At 40.3% G+C, this 12,085-nt stretch overlaps 2 protein-coding genes across 2 annotated transcripts in view; one reads left to right on the top strand and one right to left on the bottom strand.

Moving 5' to 3' along the window:
• Positions 1–4,171, top strand: part of REL (v-rel avian reticuloendotheliosis viral oncogene homolog) — a 24,731-nt gene extending 20,560 nt beyond the window's left edge. Inside the window, exons 5-9 of the mRNA XM_010194983.1 lie at positions 1,556–1,660; positions 1,976–2,188; positions 2,535–2,603; positions 2,713–2,787; positions 3,408–4,171. Of these exons, the coding sequence (XP_010193285.1) occupies positions 1,556–1,660; positions 1,976–2,188; positions 2,535–2,603; positions 2,713–2,787; positions 3,408–4,171 (1,226 nt within the window). The remainder of the gene's footprint in view (positions 1–1,555; positions 1,661–1,975; positions 2,189–2,534; positions 2,604–2,712; positions 2,788–3,407) is intronic.
• A 4,949-nt stretch (positions 4,172–9,120) lies between these two features.
• PUS10 (pseudouridylate synthase 10) overlaps positions 9,121–12,085 on the bottom strand; it is a 30,026-nt gene continuing 27,061 nt past the window's right edge. Inside the window, exons 15-17 of the mRNA XM_010194982.1 lie at positions 11,572–11,714; positions 10,824–10,923; positions 9,121–9,159 (exon numbers count right to left, since the gene is read on the bottom strand). Coding sequence (XP_010193284.1) covers positions 9,121–9,159; positions 10,824–10,923; positions 11,572–11,714 — 282 coding nt within the window. The remainder of the gene's footprint in view (positions 9,160–10,823; positions 10,924–11,571; positions 11,715–12,085) is intronic.

The raw sequence follows: 12,085 nt of genomic DNA, 5'->3' as shown, positions 1-12,085 counted from the left end.
CCGGGCACCAGGGCTGATAGCGGAGAGTGGTGCATCCCCATCTGCTGCTGGCATTTGCATTTCATTCTCCCTTCTCAACTTCCAAAAGAACAAACTCCGGCCTAGGAGACCTTGCCAAAAACCTGTTAAAAGGACACCAAGTGTCATTCAGGCATAGAGAAGTGAAACAAAGGTAAAATTAGGCTTCTCCTTGCGATTCTTAATTTACCCTTCCTGTGAAAAACGCACAAAGACACTGTCAGTCTCATGATCCTGTGCTGTTTCTGGGTTTTTGTTTCCCCTCCCTTTGAAGGGTCTGATTCATTCAGCAAATGAAGTGGCATGTGGCATGTAGTAAATGAGGCTGTAGCACCCACTTCTCCTAATAATAATAGTAATAGCTGCAGATAGTAACTACGTAAGTGGTATTTGGCCTGAGGTTACCAGGAGCTTTGTTTTAAGCATGGTCTCTGTTGTGCTGCAGCATACCTGCACAGTACCATGAGAGATCAGGCAGGAATTGACTCAAACTGAGAGTCTAAAGTGGAGAAATTTTTTTTTTATGATTATTTTTTTTTGGAGGATGACACCATGAGCTCTGATTTTGTATTTCATTTCTGTGCCTGGAACAGGGAGCCTGTGGTGGTGGAGCCTCATGTTGCTGTGGCAATAGGATTGGTTTCTGGGTCATAAAGTGGCACCAGCTGGATTCTCTCGGGCATTTTAAATTCGTTTGGAGGTGACATCTTGGTGTCTTGCATCTTGCTGTAACAAGACAAGAGCATCATGGCACAGTGCAGTTTCATTCTGTTGGGATTGGTGGGATGGAAGAGGGTGCAGTAAACTATGAATATGGTCACAGACAGCAACAGGGAAACGAGCATCTTTGTATGTTAAATGAAGATGGGGTCTTAAAATCCATGTGCAAACTTGTGTGCTGGTTGATTTATTGTGACATGCAGTGCTATCAGAGATTACGCACAAGGCAGCTCTCAACTATCATGAGTGTTGCCCACATACAGCTACAGCTTAGACTTCAATGTTGAGTATTTTTTGGTGAAATCTACTCTGTGTAAAGGCCTGAAAGGTAAAGACTCCTAGACCTGTTTGCAAACATCTAGAGAGGGTAACAGAGGAGAGGTTTGATGGCCAAGCGTGCCTGATGCTCAGGGGAATTTTCTAGACTTGTTAGCCCAGCTTTTTCCAGAGAAACATGATTATAATGGGCAGTCATTCACTCAGAGAACTGCTTTGAATTCCACAGCTTGAAGGGCAGAGGTGCCAGGCACAGCCATGTCATTCAGGGCAGTATTTTGAGACTGCTTTAGAATGTGGCACAGCTGCACTGGTATCTTGTGTTTGGTGATGAGTGGCCAAGAGCTGTAGGATTGTGGAATATCGAGCCCTGCTTCTGAATTTCCTGTATGGACCAACTGGTTTTGTGTGGATTTTTGAGGTGTCACACTCCTCCAGCGCTTGCCTTCCCTTCATATGCCTTAACTCCCAGCAGCTCATCTCCAATAGCAACAAAGTTATGGTAGTTCTTTTATCACCAAATTTGCCTGTTTGTTTCCAGGAGCTCCCAACACTGCAGAATTGAGAATCTGTCGTGTGAACAAGAACTGTGGAAGTGTGAAAGGAGGAGATGAAATATTTCTACTGTGTGACAAAGTTCAGAAAGGTAATCTTGAATAGGTTGTTTTTTTCCCCCACCTTTGTTCCAAATGGCTGACACTACCACTTTCCAGCAGGTGAACTGAATCCCTTCATCACACTGCTGTGTAAGTGGTCAGGTTTTATAGCTGGGCAGAACAGGTTTCAGGTTCAAGGGCTCTCAGCACATCTGAAAGAAACTCAGTGCCATTAAAGTCGAGTCATTTACTTTACATCTGAATTTGAGTCAGGCTCCTTTCTTTGTTTCCCTTCTCCCCTTTTTTTTCTGCTGCAAGTCTTCAGTTTTCAGCTTAACAAGCATCTTCTGTTTCTAATGGACTAGATGACATAGAAGTCAGATTTGTCTTGGACAACTGGGAAGCCAAAGGTTCCTTCTCACAAGCTGACGTTCACCGTCAAGTTGCGATAGTGTTCAGAACGCCTCCATTTCTCAAAGACATCACTGAGCCTGTCACGGTGAAGATGCAGCTGCGAAGACCTTCTGACCAGGAAGTCAGTGAACCTATGGATTTCAGATATCTACCAGATGAAAAGGGTAAGGTTCCAATTAGCTGAGTTCCTGAATAGCCATTATCGGTGCAGAACTTGTGTTGATATCAAACAGTAGCTTAATTAGTAAAAAGTCTACACTACTTCTGCAAAGTAATTTTTGGTTTTTAAAAGTAACAGTCATCAGTTTGCTCCCTCTTTCAAGGAAAATATCAAGAGTCATTGTTAATAACAGTGTCTTGGTTGGTGCTGTCACGTTTCAAGTATTTTTTTCTTTAAATGTATTTTACTACAATTAGGGGTCACTAGTGTAAGTGTTTTAGAAAATTGCCTTTACTAATTCTATCAAAGAGAAAACTTAACAAGTTTTCCTTCTACTCCTTCCTCTGTAGATCCGTATGGCAACAAAGCAAAAAGGCAAAGATCAACATTGGCTTGGCAAAAGCTCATACAGGACTGTGGTAAGGAAAATATTTGTCTTTTTCTTGTTTGAGTGAACTTACATTTAGATGGAGTTATTTTCTATAAAAGCAAGCATTCAGTATAGATTTGTGCTTTCTTCCATCGCAGGATCAAATGTGACAGAGAGGCCCAAAGTAGCTCCATTCCCCACTGTCACCCCTGAAGGGAAGCTCATTAAGAAAGGTAGGTTTGTGCTTGTAATCCAATAGTGGTTTGAAACAAAGTGTCTGACTTCTGTGGGGAAGGGCTGGAGCTTTTTTAGGGGGGCAGTGGAGTTCCCAAGGCAGCAGCAGTACTTTGCCTCCTTCAGATTCTTCTCAAAGCTTCAGCCACGCTACAGCTTCTCCTCTGCACAGGAGAAGGCTACACCTTCGTCATCTTCAAGCATTGCTTGAATTGCTGCATTTTGGCCTGCCTTTAGATAAATACCAATTTTTCTCTGTGTTCGTATACTTGGTTCCTGGTTTTCCTTCCTCTTTGCGTGAAATTCTAATATCCTGTTGAGGGTTTCTTCCTGTAACATACTGGTATGTTTGACAATCTGAACTAAAACCATCAGTTCTTTATGTAAATGTGGCTGCCACCTTCAACATTTGCCTTAGAGGGGTGAGGTCAATAGCTGTCGTGCTGCTGTCCAGAAATCTGGGGTCCAACCTGAGAGCAGTTAAGCAAGTATGCAAGTGCAGATGCACATATAATCTAAGATAGCACTGGTTTTGCTTTGCTTTTTTACTATTTTTAATTTTAAAAAGAATACATATAAAAATGGCATTAAAATGCAGTCGCATCTTTCCTTTCCATAGAACCAAACATGTTTTCGCCTGTGCTGATGATGCCAGGGTTAGGAACCTACCCTGTCTGCAACCAGATTACCCATCCGCCCGCGCAGGTGGGGCCAGGGAAGCAGGACGTGCTCACCCCGTGCTGGCAGCAGCTGTACAGCACCCCCTCTTCAGCTGGCAGCCTGCTCAGTGTGCACCCCCAGAACAGCTTTGCGGCAGATGTGGTTCAGCCTGCTGCTCAGGGCAGCAGCTCCCACACACCTTTCCACGACAACCCTCTGGACTGGCCTGATGAGAAGGATTCGAGCTTCTACCGGAATTTTGGCAGCACAAACGGGCTGGGAGAAGTGGTGACATCAACCGCAGACATACAGAGCGTTTCCACTAACAGCATCGTGCAGCAGGCCCATCCTGCCAGCGTCTCCACGGCCAGCATCATCAGCATGGAGACCGATGACATGAACTGCACCAGTATAAACTTCAAGTATAACCCAGTGTTAAACACAAGCAATCACAGGCAGCAGCTCCACCAGCTGCCACCAGCTTGCCCATCGGTAGCCCCGGGCAGCACGCCTTTTAACTCGCAGTCTAACTTAGCTGATCCGGCAGTTTACAGTTTTCTAGACCAAGAAGTTTTAGGTGAATCAAGACTGCCCACCAACCCCATCCCAAACCATCAGAATAGCATTGCAGATAACCAGTACTATGCCGGCGGCAGTGTCAACACTGATGAGCTCTATCAGTCTTTCCAATTTGATAGCATATTACAGAGCTATAACCATTGAACCAGCAGGGTCAGGCTGGAAGCAGCAGGTACGTGGTGCTTTTCAGCTGGCTGGCTGTGTGAAGAGGAGGAACTTTCCCTTCTGGAGTCCCTGCTTTCTCTTTCAGAATGTTACTATGCAAGTTTTGTGATATAACTTAGGGTTATACATTACAGCCCAAAGACTGGTGCCCATAAAGATGAGAGGTAGGAGAAGGGTTTGGGGTTCTGTACCTTAGAATGTACCTTGTATACGTATTTTTACGTGATTAACACTTCAATCCTCCTTACTTTGGGAGCTGTAAAAGCAGGCATCTTCAGAAGGGTTAAAATGTCACATACTTCACGGGGTTAAATTTGTTTGGAAAAATAACTATTTTTTCTATGGAAATTAAATTTATATTCTGATAAGACAGAAATTAGGAAAAAAACCCAGCATGTGGGCACTCCAGTTCAGACTCCCCTACCAATGTTAAAGTTTTACTTAGCTTACTTGAAAGGTTTAGGTTCCTTACCCTCTTCCGTATAAAACATTATTCTCCTAAAACAAGATCATATGTTGATTTTTCACATTTTTACCACACTCCATTTGCTTTGAAGGCAAATTTACTCTAAAAATTTTTAATGACTATGTCATTGTTACCTATATTTTAAAAGACCGGAAGGTTTGAGCTTTTAAATAGTCCAGCTCTGTTGTAAATGAATCACTGCACAAAAAAAATGAACAGCAAGTGAGGACTTCTCTGCACTTCATCCAAAGTGCACTATTTTAAATGACAAACCCCTGTTGCTTTAGGAATGGAGCACGCTGTTATTTCTCTGGAAGTTTTTTTTTTGGTGTGTGTAGCTGTGATGTGTGTGTTATTTTGAACTTCAGAAATATGTGGAGACGAAGCACCTACTTGTTCTTTCCTCAGGTATCTCAGCAGTTTCCTGCTATGCAAGTGACTGCTTAAAAGAAGGCTCAGATCCTGCCTCCCCAGCAGCCCCTCACAAGAAAGCTTTGAGGCAAAGCTGGAGGCAGTTGGTGCAGCCTCATATATAGATGCACTCTAATAACAATTTAAGGCGGTTTCAGTCAGTGCTAATTAAAAACACTCCTCTATGCTCTCTATCAGAAACCAGAACTTTTTCCCTTCCACTTGCTTCCCAGTCTTTGTTCTTAGCCCAAGTTGTGAGATGTTCACTGACAGCTCGTGTAGATGTAACTGGCTCGGTAAGACACTCTACTCTGCATTATAGGGCTTTGCTATTTTATTATTATTTTTTTAAGAAGCAACACAGCAAGAAATAGATGAGTATTTCTTAAGTTATACAACTGTTTTTTTTATGGCAGATAAGGCTTCAGAATCTAATTGTTCCTCTTTAGCATCATAAAACTGGAAAGAAGCAATCCATGGAAACCATGGAAAGAAGCAATTAAAAAACCCCACATTTGGATAGATATAGAAATATATATATGGAGATATATGGAGATCATATATATATATCTCCATATATATATATAAAATAATTAAAAAAACCAACCAACCAAAAAGTACAATCCCAGTTCAAAAAAGCCACTTGAGACATAGTTGTACACAAGGCAGAAGGGAACTCCAAAAACGCAGTGGTTTCTAGGAAAGCAATGCCTCCTTGCCTGCAGTAATTTGTTGCATTCAAAGCAATAAGGTGCTGCTGCTATAATGCATTACACCAATTACGCAGGTTTGACACAACAACCTCCTTCAACAATGTGTAGAATATTAAAAGTTTGGAAAACTGCTGCCCCTAACTCCAGGTACCTGACACAATGAATTGACTCTCCATGGTTTTAAGCAGTTCTTCCTCACTTCTGCATAGTTCCTCTGCAGTCTTAAGTAACAGAAAAACCAAAGAAATACAAAGAAAGCTTGAAATGTGTTGTTTATTCAGTTCTTTTTTTTGAAGTTCTCAATTAAGTATATTAAATGTAAACATTTTACTCACTTCATAGAAAGCTCTTTATAGTACAATTTGTTTTTACTGTATAATTAAGTTTTTTCAAAGTTCTGTTTTCCTTTGTAAACAAGTTGGTTTGGTAATTAAAGAACTGGTTATACTAAGTACTCAGCTTCTGCAACCTTCTCAGCTTCATGACATCCCTCACTACAGGAAAGCCAGAGAAATGGGAGCAGGTAGGTTATGGGGTGCTTATCCTGGGGGTTTTTAGAGTATTTTCTGCTCACAATTACTGTTGGCCACTACAAAACCTAAAGCAACCTGTGCAGTAAGGTTTTATCTGCACTCGGCATTTTTCTGTGGCAGAGCAATTGGCTTTTTAGGCAGAAGGTACAGATGCTTTCGTGCTCAAGCTGGAGCTGTGCTACTGGTACAGCTTTTCTCCAGGTTCAGCTATGCTGATACAAAAAAAGAAATGAGGGGGGATTATAGGTGACCGATTGTTTGGAGAAATAAAACAGCTTTATTTTGAGTCCTTCCATTGCAAAGGATCGTGCTAAGGAACACGACCTCATGTTTTGGTATTTTTCACGTAACATGCTAGAAAATATCTACCTCTTTCCCACATGCTTCATGAACAAGATTAAATCTTATTCTCACAAAACATCCTATTTCAGTACTCACAAGTAGGTTTTTTTTTAACACTAAGATGAAGGCCAAAGTACAATATCGATATTATTGCTGCAATATTCATTACAGATTACAATAGTTCAAGGTGTTTACCTTGTCTTAGAAACTGCAGACTTTAAACAAAGTTCAGAAAGACAGATTACATCTCTCATATTTTCACATGATCACTGAACAATAACTGCCTAAAGAGCTGTATAGAAATATTTGCATTATCAACTTTCACTCCCCCCACGCATGGATACTTCACATTTATCATAAAAACAAGCAGTCTGGTAATTCTTGGTGGACCTCTCTACATTGTAAGGAGATTATTAGACTCAACACATTTAGTGTAATCTTTATAGCCTTGTTTATCCGCACTTTGATTCCTAACATGGTGTCGCTGTCACCATGACGGCATACAGCCATGATGCCATACAGTGTAGTAGGAGCTGCAGATGGGAGCACCTCGCGTGTTGTTGCGCTATGGCAGAAGCAGGAGCTCTTTCTGCTTCTGCCTTGTTGGCTCTATTGCCCCCTTGAAACAGCTCTTCTCGTATCTGTCCTGTCCACAGTACAGTCTTGTTTACATTTTTTTTCCCCTGTAGTTTATGGAATTTATAAATCATATTCTGGCTCACTTTGTGTTTTTAAGAACTCTCATGAGACTGAAATTTTCTTTTGTTTGTTTTCTGAATTCAGTTTCTTAAGTTTGCCATCATTGATGACACTTCCTTTCTGAGTACAGATTATTATCTGAGATAACCACTCCTGGAATCTGTTGCTCATAAAAGGTTTATGATTAAAAACAAAAAAATACTGTTGTCTGAATCATGTAGCTATTATTTTTGTGGTAGAAAAATGGAGCTTATGTTATAGTGGACTAGGAAAACAACTGACGAGAGACAAGTTTTAACAGCCCATCACAGGCAGAGTGTGTAACATTTAGACTAATTTTTCAAGGTCAGTTTTTAGAACTTGAAAATTTATTTATTAATGCCTTTTTGAGCCTTCAGCTAAAGTTATCGTGAAGCTATTCTAGTACAAGGTCCTGGCACCACTGAATTGAAGGTAAGGCATCTCAGTAATCCTCCCTGTCCTCACGGTGTTTTGTCTTGGCAAATATTGCCCTCTTTATTTCTAAAATGTTAATTAATGAAGAGCCCTTAAATTCCAAACCTTAATTTCTTGGCGATAGTTTAACTCTCTTATGTACTTTAGGTAAGCAGAAGCATCTTCCTAATGGATTAACATGATATAGGCATAAACGTGGCTTTTCCTAAAGATGTAGGTTTCATTTTCGTACGAAACTTTTAAAATCACAAAAGCAAAGAGGAAAAGCTCAGGTCTTCCAAGCAAAGTCCTAGGCAATGTTCAAGTCTTCCAGCCTCCATCTGAGGCCAGGTATTAGAAAAAAAATTTATTCTGCTACAACCCAAAGCTTTTTATCTCTGTCTTGGTCTCTCAATGCCAACATTCTTTGATACATTTTATACTTGCTTGCCCTTTGAGGTCTTGGTTTTCCTTTTTTTTTTTTTTTTTTTTACTTTCTATAGTGCACCGCTACCAGGAGTTCCCAGTCTGTTGATATATGATGATTCAACTGGGGAAATCTTCTGCCTGAAGAGGCCTGTAACCAGGCCAGAGAGCTGTTGAGGCCTCAAGTACCTCAACTGTCATTTCTAGGAAGCATTGCTGATGTTTTTAAGTGAGAAAAACTTGGGTTTAAGTGCAACGTTTTCCTCTGAAAACTGTTTTTCCCTTTGAAAAGTACTTTGGGAGGCATATTTGCCCATCTCTAACACCGACACTGACCAAAAAGCAGTCATCAGAGAGCAGAGCGCTGCCTCAGTCCAGGCACTATCCTGCTGCTTTCAGAGTCTCCCTGACTTTTGAGAAATATTCCTGCATGAATAGGGCTCAGAAAAAAGTCAGGACTGGGCTTTGGGTAACTCAGTGCTACCTGCATCCAGACAAGAGAGCTGCAGCATCCAGTATAAAAAAAGAGTAAAAAGAAAAAAATCTGGCTTGAGTGAGTGTTATTTTTAATTAACACATTTTAAACTACTGCAGAAAGTGTATTTTATCTATTTGCTCAGTAAACAATTTGCACATGTTACATTATTTTTCTTTTTCTTTAATTTATCTTTTAAAAGACTTCTTATGAATATAATAGCTTACCAAGAACAAAAGAAATTAAAATAAGGCTAGAGACTGAATGAACACTACCTGTTCCAGAGTGTTTAAAGTTGATTCAAAGTGGCAGATCAACATGATCCAAATGTTCAACAGGAAATACTTTGCACCAAGCTGTAATACTGCAGTGTTCAGTAACCAGCTGCTGACAGAGGAGCTACTTCTTCCTTGTCCCAACTTGAAAAGTTAATTATCCAGGCTTGGAGGCCAGTCAACGTCAACAGACTACAACAGCAGGGGGGTGGGGGAGGGAAAGGCAAAGTCAGCAGACTTTATATTTTACATCTTAAAAAAGCTTAGTAGCACAACTCTATGCTTGTCAGCTATAGGGTAACAGTGGAAAGAAACAGAGTAAATGAAGGACACTAAGATAAGAGACACAGGAAAAGACAAGCAGGAGCCAGTGGCATGAAACAGCCACCTTGTTCTAGTGGTTCCATGTGTGTCTGGCAAGAGCTTTCTGGGAGCTGGGTTTTTTCATAAAGCAGAATCACAGCTCCTTGTACTACTCCTTCCCAGTATCATTTCATGTTGGACTACATTTGCAGTCTCCAGAATTGTTAGAAATGTGAACCATCTCCATCTTCTATGCATTCTGCAGATGGGCCATTACAATGTGAAAACAAACAACTTGTTGATTGATGCCACAGAAATATTCAGGTATTGGGCAGTGCAGGCAAGGCTCAAGTAGAAAACCATCACCTGTCCCCAAATCTCCCTCCTGAGCAAGGAAAACTAGAGTGAAAGAATAAGCTGTCAAGCATTATGCACAAGAATTATCCAGGCAACATCATTAACAGTCATCGTGGCTGTTAGCCAAGAGGCAGAAAAACATGCCTGTTGTGTTATTAGAAGCAAATGTCGTAAGTACTATGACTTGGATTATGTCTTTCTCCCTGAGGCCGCATCTTCAATTCCCTTTGGGCATAAACTTGTTGCTCACCCTCTTCCAAAAGCAGAACACCCTACACTACCATAGTATCACCATTTGCAATCACAACATGGCTCACCAAACAGCACATTAAATGCCTTGGCTTCCAGACTGCCTACATTAATCATACCTACTCCTTGACTAATCTACAACTTCATGAAAGGATTAGGCTCTTAGGCTGAGCTAAAATGCATTATTAGCAAGATAATTAATTATTTTTAAGTCCCTAGACATGTTTCATAGTTATGTCCAATAACTGTAGTGACATCTATCTGTAGGAGAGCTATGCTTATCAGCCTGAGCTGCAAGTCAGGTGTTCCTTTTTTCCAGAAGTAACTGAAGTGCCCTCTGCAAGCTTGCTTTCTGTATTCTCCTACAAAACATGGGCACAGAAGCTGCAAGGTTGTTCTGCAAAATGTAGCACAGGGGCAGTTTGCCAGACGTACATGAGAACAAGCATGCTGATCACTGGCTACTTGAATCAAAAACCCAACTTTTAAATAAACCTTGTCTAACCACTAGGTTAAATATTAAATTCATATCTCTAAATACATTCTTTTAACTAAAAACATTTTTTTTCATCTGACTCCACCAAGTGAACAGATACAATTTCTTGCTGTGTTTGAACCAGCAGTGAAAGAGAAAGTCAAATTTCTCTCATTTTTCATCAGTTTTGAAAAGAAACAATGTGGTACATGTCACATTGCTAGCTCTGGGTACAAATAGTAAGTGTCATCAATTCAGGGTATGTCCTCCCATCCCTCCCCACCACGAGTCCAGCAGAGATAGCCTGTCACTTGTGGCAGCATGGTACAAACCACTATTTTTGCATTAACATATTTTTTTCTATTAACTGTGGTAAGGAATGTTGATTCAGTTAGAGCAATTCCACTGAAACCATCTCACAAATGCAACTATGCTACTGATTTCCAAGAAAGATAAATAGCAAACAACTTACTTCTACATCCAACTCCAGAATGTCAGCAGTTCTGTTCAGGAGGGAGCCAATATTGGGCTTTGTTCTTCCAAAGTCTCCATGTACAAATTCTTTAATGTAGCTAGAAATACCAGCTAAGGAAAGGTATATTTTAGCACAGAGACATCAAAAGAAAGAAAGAAAACAAATCAGTATGGTAGAAAAGACTCAAAGCAAAAAAAATAGTGTATTTTTCTACTCCTAAGCCAATTTGCAGTGAACATTCTGTTAAGCCCATATTCATCTTTAAAAGACTTCCTAATTCTTGGCTCCTGACTCTAATGCCAAAAACTGCACTATTGACCTGTATTTTCTGTTTTATTCCAAAGTGAGTTGTGACTTTATAACAAAACTGTTAACTTGTAAGTAGCAGTAATCTACAGTCTGCACTGCAGTGCATTAAATATTGCAGAAAAGCTTATTTTCTAAGGTGAAAAGTTTCCAGTTAAATTAGAAAAAGCTTAAGTGTATCTTTAACCAGTACATTATTATAGCCATCACATACTTTAAAATCATCAGAGTAGTCATCACAAAAATATGCACGCAGAGGTAGCAATTTTGAATGTGAAATTCTGACATAAAAGCAAACATTATGCAGCAATATAAGACTGCTGCAGAGCAGGGATTTAGAAACACCACAGCAAGGGAAGCAGGAAACTTCCCATTACCCAAAGTACTCTAATCAGCAAGCTGTTTTGTAAAGGCATTGTGTAACTGCATCTAAGGATACGTTCCTGCTTGAGTCTTCAGTTGCAGGCGAAAATGATGCTCGTCAATGTACTCAGATTTCATGGTGTGAATGATACGACATCTGATAGCTAAAGGCCTTCTGTGAAGAACCCGGAGAGGTGTCTTCTGGTCAAGTTTTAATTCCTGTTACAAGAGGTAACAAAATAAATGAGGAAGGAAATGTGCAACACACTGCACAGATCGTAAGAGACAGAGGCATTATTAACCAATCATCTTTTTTTTATATTGTATTATGGTAGTTGAGTAATCTTCTTGAGGAAAGACTAATTTTTTCCACATTTATCAAAGGAAAAAAGCATAGCCATCTCAAAGGCTAAATGAGAAGGCCTCATATGAACACAAAATAATGGAATCACAAATACAAGGAATAACCTTGAAATCTCCATAGTCCTTTGCTGGAATGACTCCAGGATTTAGAAGCTCACTGCGAGCCTCAGGCCAATAAAAAAAAAAAATCCCACCCACAAACTGCTTTGTCTAAACTATAGCCAACC

This window comes from Mesitornis unicolor, unplaced genomic scaffold, assembly GCF_000695765.1.
Source record: "Mesitornis unicolor isolate BGI_N332 unplaced genomic scaffold, ASM69576v1 scaffold29151, whole genome shotgun sequence".
NCBI lineage: Eukaryota > Metazoa > Chordata > Aves > Mesitornithiformes > Mesitornithidae > Mesitornis > Mesitornis unicolor.
This window is presented reverse-complemented; position numbering and strand designations above follow the sequence as displayed.